The sequence below is a fragment of the Chiloscyllium plagiosum genome, chromosome 1, assembly GCF_004010195.1.
Source record: "Chiloscyllium plagiosum isolate BGI_BamShark_2017 chromosome 1, ASM401019v2, whole genome shotgun sequence".
NCBI lineage: Eukaryota > Metazoa > Chordata > Chondrichthyes > Orectolobiformes > Hemiscylliidae > Chiloscyllium > Chiloscyllium plagiosum.
The window spans coordinates 94,312,233-94,324,676 of NC_057710.1; the positions used below are offsets into that span (position 1 = coordinate 94,312,233).

Here is a 12,444-nt window from a genome sequence, read left to right on the forward strand (position 1 = left end):
TCCACCTATCGTATTCCCAGCGCCTCTCCCCCCCTACCTTTTATCTCAGCCCGCCTGGCACACCAGCCTCATTCCTGAAGAAGGGCTTATACCCGAAACGTCGATTCTCCTGCTCCTCAGATGCTGCCTGGCCTGCTGTGTTTTTCCAGCATCACATTTTTTAACTCTGGTCTCCAGCATCTGCAGTCCTCACTTTCTCCTATTCAGTACCTGTGCAAATGTCTTTTAAATGTTGTAACTGTTCCTGTATCTACCACTTCCTCTGGCACTTCATTCCACATATAAACCATCTTCTGTGTGAAAAATTTGACCTCCAATCCTTGTTAAATTTTTCTCCTCTCACCTAAAAAAATATGCACCCTAGTTTTGAACTCCCCTCAGAGAAAAGGCCTTTGTCTTCATCTTATCTATGTCCCTCATGACCTTATAAACTTCTATAAGGTCACCCCCTCAACCTCCTTTGGTGGCTAATGTGTAAGAAGCAACCAAGGGGTAGGTGTCAAACAGGTTCCAAAGCAGGTGGGGTGAATTTTGAGACTTTTTGGTTTAAGTTCAGGAATTGACAGCCATATGGCAGTGTCTGAAACAGAAATTATACTCTTTGCGTATGTGAGTAGAATGCTCAATTTCTGTTTGAGATTCCTTCATGGAATTAGACTACTCTGAGCATAGTTGATGCCAGATCTCCTACATTTAGGATAGTTGTGTGTAAATAAGATCTTCTAAACAAGTGGCTTCTATAGGACCATTGGAGGTTGCTACCTCAAATTTAAGTTTTTAATGGGCACTTAATCTGTACTGGAATCAAGAACAATAGGAGTGCTTAAGAGCCAGATGGTATGGGGGAGTTCTATTATCATGAGCATATGTTTGTTAACTCTGTACATTCTGAAGAGCTCCTGCCTTTTTTAATTTTGCTTTAAACTGATGATGGTACTTTATCAGCTGATATGTTAGTATACTGGTATGAGGATGCATTTACCTGACTATGATCCATATCCATTGTGTCTACTGTACAAATATGAGCATTTCAGCCAGCACCATTTTTGGGGTATCAAATAGCTCATGTCCATTTTCCTTCTCATTCTGACATCTTGGCCATTCTTAATTTGAATTGCCTTCTGATTGGTTATTATATATTTTGAATACCTGCAAAGCCTTGGAATTCCTTCTTTAAAACTTCTTCTCACTAGCTATTTCCTCTTTTTAGATGCTCCTTAAAACCTTTCCCTTAAAGAATTTGGTCATCTGCTTTAATATTGGCTTTTTTGGTTCGATTACAAATGTTTGCTTTAGAATATTACTGCAAAATGTCTTAAGACTTTTTAAAAGACTGTACATAAATAGAGGTTATTACTGACATGAATCCTTTAATAAATACTCTATCAGAATTTTTGGGTCTGAGCTAAGATTTCTGGTTGGCATAGCTTTGATTGGTGACGATGGTTGAAGAAACTGCAAAATAAGGCAGAGGTTGACCGTGTTAGAGATGGTTTGGATGTTTATCGCATCCAATGTCATATGGTTCTATTCTATAAAAGGGGTTTTAAACAGGTAATCCTATCATCTCCTCCACTCCCAATGTTTTGCCACATTAAAGTTATCTTTCTCTCTCAGTATTTCCAAATTCTGTCTCTGACAACCTCATCCACTTTTCATTGGTCCTAACACTGATTTCCCTTCCTGTGATCCTTTCATATGCGAGCACATATTCTCCCCATGCTGTAGTAATTGGAGCCAGATGGACCTTGTTGACCAAGTTACCTGATTGGCCCAGGTTCACAACACCAATCAGGAAAGCCCTGACCTGCCAGTTCTCATTGGGGAAACCATTGTTTCACTGGCTGGTAGCAACCTGTGTTTTACTCTTTTTTTGTTTATTGTGAGAAAGGGTTATATTGATTTTGTGGCGCTCTGGTTTTCAGTATCTGCAAAAAGTAAAAAAAAAAGCCTGGAGAAACTTGAAGATGCCTCAAGAAGTAGTCGTATCAAGGCAGCAGTCTCTCTGCAATACACAGTTCAGCCAGTCCTTCCAGTCACTGAGTGCCACACTCAACAGTTGAAACTTTATTGCTGGAACAGCACAGCAGGTCAGGCAGCATCCAGGGAACAGGAGATTCGACGTTTCGGGCACAGGCCCTTCCTGAAGAAGGGCCTGTGCCCGAAACGTCGAATCTCCTGTTCCCTGGATGCTGCCTGACCTGCTGTGCTGTTCCAGCAATAAAGTTTCAACTTTGATCTCCAGCATCTGCAGACCTCACTTTCGCCACACTCAACAACCATGGTACAAAGACAATATGGAAGAGGAGGCAAATAGGAATGGTCTTCAAGTTTTGAATTATTTCTCAGTAAAAGGGATGACTGATTCTGTAGAGAAAAGCCAGGAGATTAGAATCGCCTCAGTTCAGAGGACTGACTCCAAGCTGGCTGGCCACACCCAGTGTACTGTGCACCAGTGGATACTGGCCTCTGTGCAATTATTTCACATGACATCATCTCGGTCATCCAAGTGCTCCTCTCATGATCGGTGTTGACTTGTACTTCTTTCAAAATAGTGTGCTGTATTGTAGCTCATGAAGAGTATACTTAACATTGTGAAGTCTAAATGTTATTCAGCTGATTGTTTTGCTAATCACTTCTGTTCAGTCAACTAATGTGACCTTTCAGATGCTTGCCACTTTAATTTTCCACTCTATTTCCATTATGATCCCTTTGTCCAATGTCCTAATTGTTCTAATGAAACTTGATGGAACATTTGAGTTCAACAAGTTTAGATCATAAGTACTGCTCTTATTTTCCATCAGTGTTAATTCTGCTAATGCCATTTAAGTCTGCTTAGCCCCACCTTTTGTTTTTTCTCTTCTCCCATTGCCAACTCTTTGCACTTTGCAACATGATCTTCTTTTGATTTAATTCACTTCTGCCTTCCAGCCTATCGGACCAGACATTTACTTTTAGGTTTATTTCTCTCTTCCCCCTCATTCCTCTCTCTTTTGAAATTCCCTGTATACTTGACACTGTAATGTTTTCCAGGAATGCTTCCATATTTTTCTTCAAAATAGTGTTTATATGTGCCTGAAATGCTAAACAGCTTTCTGACTTCAACATCTTATCTGAAAGAAGTAGCTCCTACCATACACCATTCTGTCAGTTCAGCAATGCAGTGTTAGTCTTGGTTTTGTGCTGAAGCCCTGGATTGAACCCGGACCGATCTGACTTGGAGGAGAGCAATATGGAGGAGCTGGTGTTGGACTGGGGTGGACAAAGTTTTAAAAAATCACATAACACCAGGTTATAGTCCAAAGGTTTATTTAGAAGCACTGGCTCCTTCTTTATCGGGTGGTTGTGCAGCGTAAGACCATAAGACACAGAATTTATAGCAAAAGATTAGTGTCATGCAACTGAAATTATGTTTTGAACAAACCTGCATTGTTGTTAAGTCTTTCATCTTTTAGAATGGGTTGCAGATCTTGGTTCATTAATATGTAAATCCCAGAACTTCCTTTAAGTCACCTTCTCGAGATCAATTTAAGGTTTTATAACAAAAGGTGTAATCTCAGCTCAGACAATGCATTAAAGGTGTGAGGTTAGAGTCTGTCTGTATCTCAATCTTGAGTCAGACTGGTTCTATTTCCAAAGTGGAATTTACGTATTGACTGCCTGCAGACTGTGCATTTTTTGAGCAAAATAGAATGTATCTGCAAATATAATTGTGCAAATGCAAATTCACCCCATAGACTTGTGTGTGCGTGCATGCATGAGAGAGCGAGAAAGAGAGAGAGAGAGTGCACACACACACACACACCTTCTCTCTCAGGCTTGTACTCCATCACACCCACCCACACAAACTTTACCATGCTTTCTCACACGTAAATACACACACTCATTCTCCCATATGCACTCCGATTCTCACTCTCTTGCGCTCGCTCTCACATGCATGCATAACACACAAGTGTATGGGGTGAATTTGTATTTGCAGAATTGGGATTTCTGGGATTTACATATTAGTGAACCAAGATCTGCAACCCATTCTAAAAGATGAAAGACTTAACAACAATGCAGGTTTGTTCAAAACATCATTTCAGTTGCATGACACTGTAATCTTTTGCTATAAATTCTGTGTCTTATGATCTTATGCTCCACAGCCACCTGATAAAGGAGCAGCGCTCCAAAAGCTAGTGCTGCCAAATAAACCTGTTGGTCTATAACCTGGTGTTGTGTGATTGTTAACTTGGAGGTGAGTGTATAATCAACTGATCCACAGGTTGATGTGTGATTCACTTACTTGCCAGTAGCATGTGCTAATAGCATTGTCTCAATCATGAATGGCTCATTAAATCAACTAAAATTCCTTTGATCATTCCAAATGTTAGTTAGGTAACTGGTAAAGTTTGAGCTCAAACATTCAAATGAGTACTGACCCATGCATGCATTTATCAGACCAGGAACAAGCTTTGATTAAAGCTACAATGACTTTTTTTTTTAAAACCTCAATTCTTTGTGTCTGATGAGGCCTATAGCCTCCCTGATACTGAGTTCGACTACAGCTTTGCAAAAATGGTAACAGTCAAAATAGTCTTCCCAAAAACACTGGGAGAGGTGTGTTTTGTTCAATTTGCCAGTGAAGACACTGATTAGATACTGGAATGGAGTACGCTATCAAATAAACTATTTTCTGTGTCAGCAAATGCTGGGGAAAGAACAGTGCTAACAAAAATAAATCTTTACTAAATTTCTTTGTCTTAGTTTCTTTACCTTACGGAGCAATATGATAGAAGTGTTGTGAATCGAGGAAATACATCCAGTTTGTGGCACCCAAAAAAAAACCTCAGCTGTTTGAATTGCCACATGGACATACCCATCCCACACCATGGTGGAGACTTCACACCTTAATTTGGGCATGTTTTTGTTTTGAAAGGAAGTCAAGACTCTTGCAGTAATAAGGTGAACAAGTTGTTAGTCAGTTATATCTTCTCTATGGTGAGACAGTACAGTAGCTAATTATGCAAGCTTGAAGAAATAGTGAAATAATTTGCCTTGACGAGCAACTATCTGGTGAGCAATAAATTAAGTTCAGACATGTTCCTCTGAATCATGTGTTTGCATTCTATGTAGCGATTCTGCATTTTAGAGGAATAAAGACAGCCTGTTGCTGCTGGGATTAGAAATTGTTACAATATTGATGGGCATAAGTTGCTAATAAAAATATATAGTATATTGTTTTCTATAATCGAAAAGAGCAATAAACAATTTAGCTATGACTATTATATTGCATTCCATCATTCATGAATAATCATTTTCACAGTGAATAAAATTAAAATAATAATCAATTAGAAAATCATTAGCATTTATATCACCTTCATGTCCTAAGGGTGTAACAAAGTACCAACAAAGGAATTTGTTTTGAAGTTTACTCAGTGTATTATAAATCAACTTGCAGTCCATTTGTACATAGCCATGTCCTACATGGCAATGGAATGAATCATCATTTAATCTGCGTGAGTGATGTTATTTGAAGGATGAAGATTGAGTAAAGTGCGGGGAGTACTTATTGAGGTCGCTCAGATTATAAAGACAGATAGCAAAAGTTCCTACAAACATATAAAATGAAAAAGAGTGGCTAAGGTAAATGTTGGTCCTTTAGAGGATGAGAAGGGGGATTTAGTAATGGGATATGAGGAAATGGCCAAGGCATTGAACAGGTATTTTGTCAGACTTCGCAGTGGAGGATGTGAATAACATGCCAGTAATTGACAAGGAGACTAAGGTGGGTGGGGTTTAGATTAAAGTGGTGCTGGAATGGCCCTTTAAACAGTGGCCATTCCTGATGAAGGACCTTTGCCCAAAACGTCGATATTCCTGCTCCTCTGATGCTGCCTGACCTGTGCTTTTCCAGCACCACTCTAATCTAAACTCTGGTTTCAAGCATCTGCAGACCTCACTTTTGCCTAAGGTGGGTGGGGACCTAGAAACTATCATTATCAAGAAAGAGGTAGTGTTTTGCAAGCTAATGGAGCTAAAAGTAGACAAGTCTCCTGTCCCTGATAGAATCCATCCCAGGCTACTAAAAGAGGTGGGAGAAATAGCAAACCCACCCACTTGTGGTAATTTTCCAAAATTCACTGGACTTTGGGGCAGACCAGCAGATTGGAAAATAGCAAATGTGACACCACTATTTTAAAAAGGGGCTAGACAAAAGATAGGAGTTTATAGACCAGTTAGCTTAACTTCTGTAGTGGGGGAAAATGCTTGAATTTTTTATCAAGGAAGAAATAGCAAGACATCTAAATAAAAATTGTCCTGTTGGACAGATACATGGGTTCATGAAAGGTAGGTCATGACTAACTAATCTACTGGAATTCTATGAAGCCATTTCAAGCATAGTGGACAACAGGGACCCAGTGGATGTGATGTATCTAGATTTCCAAAAGGCTTTCAACAAGGTGCCGCGCAGAAGGCTGCTGCATTAGATGAAGATTCATGGCGTTACGGACAATGTATTAGCATGGATAGACGATTGGTTAACTAACAGGAAGCAAAAAGTGCGGATAAATAAGTGTTTTTCTGGTTGGTGATCAGTGACTAGTGGTGTGCCTCAGGAATTAGTGTTGGGACTGCAATTATTCACAATTTACATGGATGATTTGGAGTTGGGGACCATGTGTAGAATGTCTAAGTTTGCGGGTGCCACTAAGATGAATGGTAGAGCAAAGTGTGCAGAGGAACTTTGCAGGGGACAATAGATAGTTTAAATGAGTGGACAAATGTCTGGCAACTAGGGTACAATATTAATAAATGTGAAGTCATCTGCTTTGATAGGAGTAACACTAAAAAGAACGATTATTTGAATGGTAAAAAAAAATTGAAGCGTGCAGAGGGACCTGGGTGTCCTTTTGCATGAATCACAAGGTTGGTCTGCAGGTACAACAAGTAATTAAGAAGGCAAATGGAATTTTGCCCTTCATTGCTAAAGGGATTGATTTTAAAGGCAGGGAGGTCGGTCATGTTGCAGTTATTTATGGTGCTGGTGAGACCACACTTGGAGTATAGTGTGCAGTTTTGATCTCCTTACTTGAGAAAGGATATGTAGGCACTAGAGGGAGTGCAGAGGAAGTTCACCAGGTTGATTCTGGAGTTGAGGGGTTTGGCTTATGAGGAGAGACTGAGTAGATTGGGATTATATTCATTAGAATTTAGAAGAATGAGGGGGCATCTTAATAGAAGCATATAAAATTATGAAGGGAATGGATAAGATAGAAGCAAAGAGGATGTTTCCACTGGCAGGTGAAACTAGGACAAGAGGGCACAGCCTCAAAAATAATGGGAAGCAGATTTAAGAATGAATTGAGAAAGGACTTCTTTACCCATAGGGTTGTGAATCTATAGAATTCCCTCCCCAGTGAAGTAATTGAGGCTTTCTCATTGAATGCTTTTAAAGCTAAAATAAATAATGTTTTGAACAGTAAAGGAACTAAGTGTTATAGTGAGAGCATGGGTAAGTGGAGCTGAGGCTACAAAAAGATCAACTATGATCTTATTGAATGGCAGAGAGTGGGCTCAAAGGGCCAGATGGCCTATTCCAACTCCTAGTTTTTATGTTTAAATGATACCATGAGATTTTGTTTTGCATGAATGGTTCAGATTGAAAACCTTTGCTAAGAGTCAGCACCTTAACAACACAGTATCCCTCAATACTTAACTGAAAGTGTTAACTTAGTTTGAATAAATCCTTGGAGTGACATTTAAATATGCAAGGCCCATACTTAGGTGAAAGTTACTTGATTGTTCCTCCTTGGAACTTTACTTTTCCCCACTGTCTTATAAACAATAAATAAATAATTTGATAATTTACTTGTTCAGTTTGTTTGCTTCTAATGAATTACAGGATACAGATATTTAAAATAGTTTAATGATAGAATAGGTAGAAAGGAGCTGACAGTTTTTAGTGGTTGAGGACCTTAGAACATGAGGACTCTAGCATTTAAGTAAATTTGAAATTTCAAATAGGGAAGAGATCGCTGTTTATGCAGTGTTGTGAGGCTGCAAAATTTGGAGTCAGTATTTGAGGCATGAACTAGGTTTAGTTTGAGTAAATAAATAATAGTTGGACAAAGGATGAAGGGATATGAAAAAAAAGTATGTATAGTGATTGGGATCATTTGCTGGATCAGAGAGAAAATAGAATACAGACTGGTTGGACCGAAAGGCTGTTTTTACAGTGTAATTTATCATTTCTGTTTTAAAGTTTTGCCCCAATGCTTTGCTCATAAGATTAGATTCAATTCCCTACGGTGTGGAAACAAGTCCATCGGCCCAACTAGTCCACACCGATCCTCCGAAGAGTAACCCACCCAGACCCGTTTCCCTCTGACTAATGCACCTAACTCTGTGGGCAATTTAGCATGACCAATTCACCTAACCAGCATATCTTTGGTCTGTGGGAGGAAACTGGAGCACCCAGAGGAAACCCAGGCAGACACTGGGAGAATGTGCAAACTCCACACAGTCACCAAAGGCTGGAATCGAACCTGGGTCTCTGGCACTGAGAGGCAGCAGTGCTAACCACTGAGCCACCGTGTCGCCCCAATAAGTTCCCTTAGTTTTCACTTCACTTACAGATATAGTTATTTGTAGCAGCAGCTTCTCTTTAAATTCACACAGTTGCCATTGCAGTCTGTTGGCATGCACAGTAGTTTAATCTTTCAGAATACATCATGTACACATTACTGGCAGCAAGTTCTTTTGCACGAGACATGAACTTTTCCCATGATGCAGAGTGTCACATTGTTGATAAAGCCATTTCTGTGTCATGCTTCCTCTGGAGCATGCAGCCTTCTTACATTTTCTTTATTCATTTAGTGGATGTGGGCCAGCATTTATTGCTCATCTCTAGGTGACCTTCATGGTGATGGTGCAGCTACATTAACAGTGATGTTTGTGAGACAGTTCTAAGAGTTTGTCCCTGTGTGATGGTGAAGAAATGGTGTATCGTTCCAAACTAGGATAGTGAGTGGCTTAGAGGGAAATTTGTAGGTGCTGGAGAGAGAAGGGCTTGAAATTTTAAAAAAAGTGCCCTTCTGGCAATGTGTGAAGAGAAACTGAGTCAGTGTTTCGAATCCAAATTACTCCTCTTAAGAACAGATGGCTGGAAAATGATGCTGTTGACAAAAGGATAGGAAGAGTGAGTGGAACAGATAGAGTGTACCCAGAGAAAAGGCAAAGGGAATGTTAATGAGAGAGGAGAGGTTTAGTAGAAAATAGGTCAGTTCTGCTGAGAGTAAACCTATACAAGCAAGTCACTGCAGAGGTCAAAAGGAATATAATCAAAATTGAGGACAGTCACGCTCTGAAGTTGTTGAACTCAGTGTTGAATCCTGAAGTATAAAGTATAGGAGAGAAGGATGAAAGATCTTCTATGACCAGAGATGAGGAGTTCTTACGATATCACTCTGCAGAATTGGCATAGACTCAATCTGCCAAATAGTTCTTTCTGTGCTGCAATAATTCTGACTTTCACCTGCTAATTTTACCTCCTACCCCAACATTAACATTTGCAAGATGCTGAATTCATTTTACCCTGATAACTTAGCAAATTCTAGGAAAATTCAAATCTAGGTCAAATGTGGCACTTTCCCACAGCAATCTGACTGATGAGGTGTGACTTGAACAACGTACTGGAGAATAACTGGGAATTATGGCACTGTAATCCAACAGGAATCCATTACCATCTGAGAAGGAGCGAAGTGAAAATTGGCAGAGAAAAGAGGTCTTATGGTTTTCTGAAAGAATATGCATGAATTTGTCTAATGTATTTGTGTTTTTATACAGAAAAGACATAATGCTGATAGTGGAGTGAACAAGAAAAAAGCACAAGGTAGGAGCATGATTTGAAATTATTTATTATTTACATGTAAAATAAATAGTCATCCAAATATATGCCATTTTTTTGAAATTGTGCAGAGTTCCTCAGTTTTGACCTATGTTTGCTTTCATATGAAAATAGAGTTATATTTTCTTAAAATAATCCGATCCATCAGTATCCATGTGGGGAGAAACAGAATTTGTTTCAGATTGGCCTTTCATAAGAATCTAGATAGAACCTTCCATCAAGTCACAATCTGATGCAAACACTTTTTCGTTTTCCAATGCTACTGCCCTGCATGTATGTTTCCAACTTTTTGCTATGTTTACTTGAGAATTTCAGGACTGCATTACGATATTTTGTTTATCTTTTCATTGAAGTTACCACCTCTCAATGTCACACTGCTTTACTGACTAAATATAGAGATGCTAGATTTTTATCCAACCTTGTACTGCTTCATTAACAGTGATCTTTGTCAGAACTTGAGGTTGGGCTGAAAATGCTCCACAACTGAGCTGAATACATGGTCTCCTATGGCTTAACATGGGATGACACAATATTAGGCTCAGAAGAAGGTTGAAGGATGATGCAACTACTTATAAAATGCGACAGGAGCTAGATAAATCTAGACGAATTATTTCACTTTTGTCGAGGACAACTGGAGGGTAAATATGTAGGTGCTAACAGCCACAGCAGCAGAATTGTCTTCGACCACAATCTGTAACCTTCTCATCTCACTCTACTTTTAGTGTAAAGCCCAGTGATCCAACCTCTTTCAGTAAAGAGTGCAAGAGGACATATCAGGAGTAGCATCAGGACAAACATAAAAATGTACTGTTAACATAGTGAAGTTATAGCACAAGACTATTTGCATGACAAACAGCCAAAGCAAAATGTGATGGGCCGATATTTGTAAGAATAAATGGATCCAAGTACTGCAGTCCTGCTATCGATGGACAATTAAACAATTAGCACAAATATCTTCATCCTCTACTGGAGAGTCCCACACATCAGTGCAAAATACTAAGTTGAAGTATTTGCAACAACCTTCAGCCAGAATGCCAAGTGAACAATCTGTCTTAGCCTCTTGACATGTCTGCATCAGCGATGATTACCTTCAGCCAATTCAGTTCACTCCATGTGACATCAAGGAGCATCTGAAGACACCGGATATTGCAAAGGCTATGTGCCCTGACAACATTCTGGCAGTACTATTTGTGCTCCAGAACTAGTCACACAATCAGGTAGTCTGTTTTAGTACAGCTACTACATTGGTGTCTGTCTAGCTGCATGGAAAATTGTCCGGGTATGCCCTGCTCATAAAAATGGATCAGAGTAAGTCCTGCCAGTTACTGCCCCATCATCACAGATGAGAGAAAGTAGTGTTGACAGTGCTACCAAGCAGCACATTAATGTCACATAAACTTGCTCAGTTCATTATTCTTTATGGACCAGACCAAACCCCCTCAAAATATATTAAGAGAGCCTTGTCACCAACTTCTCTTATTTTCAATGGCAAGTGTAAGGTGTTGAATTCTGGGTGCAATTCCATTGGTCAAACTACCAGGCTTGAAGCAAAATACACTTTATTCTTACACTGTAGTTAAAATATCTTACCTCTATTGGACATTTTAACAGAATAATAGATTATTAACTACTGAACAGCAACTGTCCCAATGTAATAGCATCCCATAAATACACCCTTGGCAAAGGCAAATTTAGTAAAATTGATGGTCTTACATGCAGTTCTCCAGTCCAAGGAGAAAGAATATCAATAGAAAACTCTGTGTGTGTGTGTGTGTGTGTGTGTGTGTGTGTGTGTGTGTGTGTGTGTGTGTAAAAATGAGAGCTTGACCCCACCCTTTCATGCTGTTTCTGTTGTTCCAACCTTTTAGAGAAAAGACTGGTTGGTTGGCTCAGAGCAGACAGTTCAGCTCCAAGTTTACAATACTTGCTTTCAAAGGAAACATGACAGAATAAATCCTCCTTAAAGGCACATTTTGTAATCATAGAATCATAAAATTTTATTGTACAGAATATATTAAACTAGGGCCACTTGCCTCTTGAATTTTTACATCTGTGATACAAAATGGACCAGATAGCTGAACTCCAAAGGCGAATTGAGAGTCACTACCTGAAAATCAAGGCTGCCTTTGACAGATCTTCTCATGAAGCTACCCTGATGAAATTGGCAATCTGCTGAGTTAGGTGTTGGGTACAGGGTGGGGAAATTGGATATCTCAGCTGTTTGGAGGCATACCTGGCACAAAGAAAGGTGGTTGTGGTTTTTGGAGGCCAGTCATTTCTGTGCCAAGACATTGCTGCTTGATATTCTGAGGGAAGATATTTTTAATCACCCTGTTCAGATGTATTGTGAAACACATCTGGAGCAGCTCAAACTTCAACCATTTAGACCAGAGGTAGGCATGTTACTACTGCACCTCAAGACCCCTAATGTTTATGAGGGTAAATATTCTCTAATCAACCTGCTGAGAGATATTATTAAACACCTTTGAAGCACGTGTAACCTGAACCCCGGTCTCCTGGGATTCTATCACTGCGTTACGAAAGCCCCATGATTT

The 12,444-nt window shown here is 39.5% G+C and overlaps 1 protein-coding gene across 4 annotated transcripts in view; it reads left to right on the forward strand.

Moving 5' to 3' along the window:
* Positions 1-12,444, forward strand: part of atp8a1 (ATPase phospholipid transporting 8A1) — a 354,037-nt gene that overhangs the window by 77,004 nt on the left and 264,589 nt on the right. For all 4 annotated transcript variants that reach the window (XM_043691984.1, XM_043691994.1, XM_043692004.1 and 1 more), the window contains one exon: positions 9,829-9,874. In XM_043691984.1, the coding sequence (XP_043547919.1) occupies positions 9,829-9,874 (46 nt within the window). Of the gene's footprint in view, positions 1-9,828; positions 9,875-12,444 lie in introns of those variants that run through there.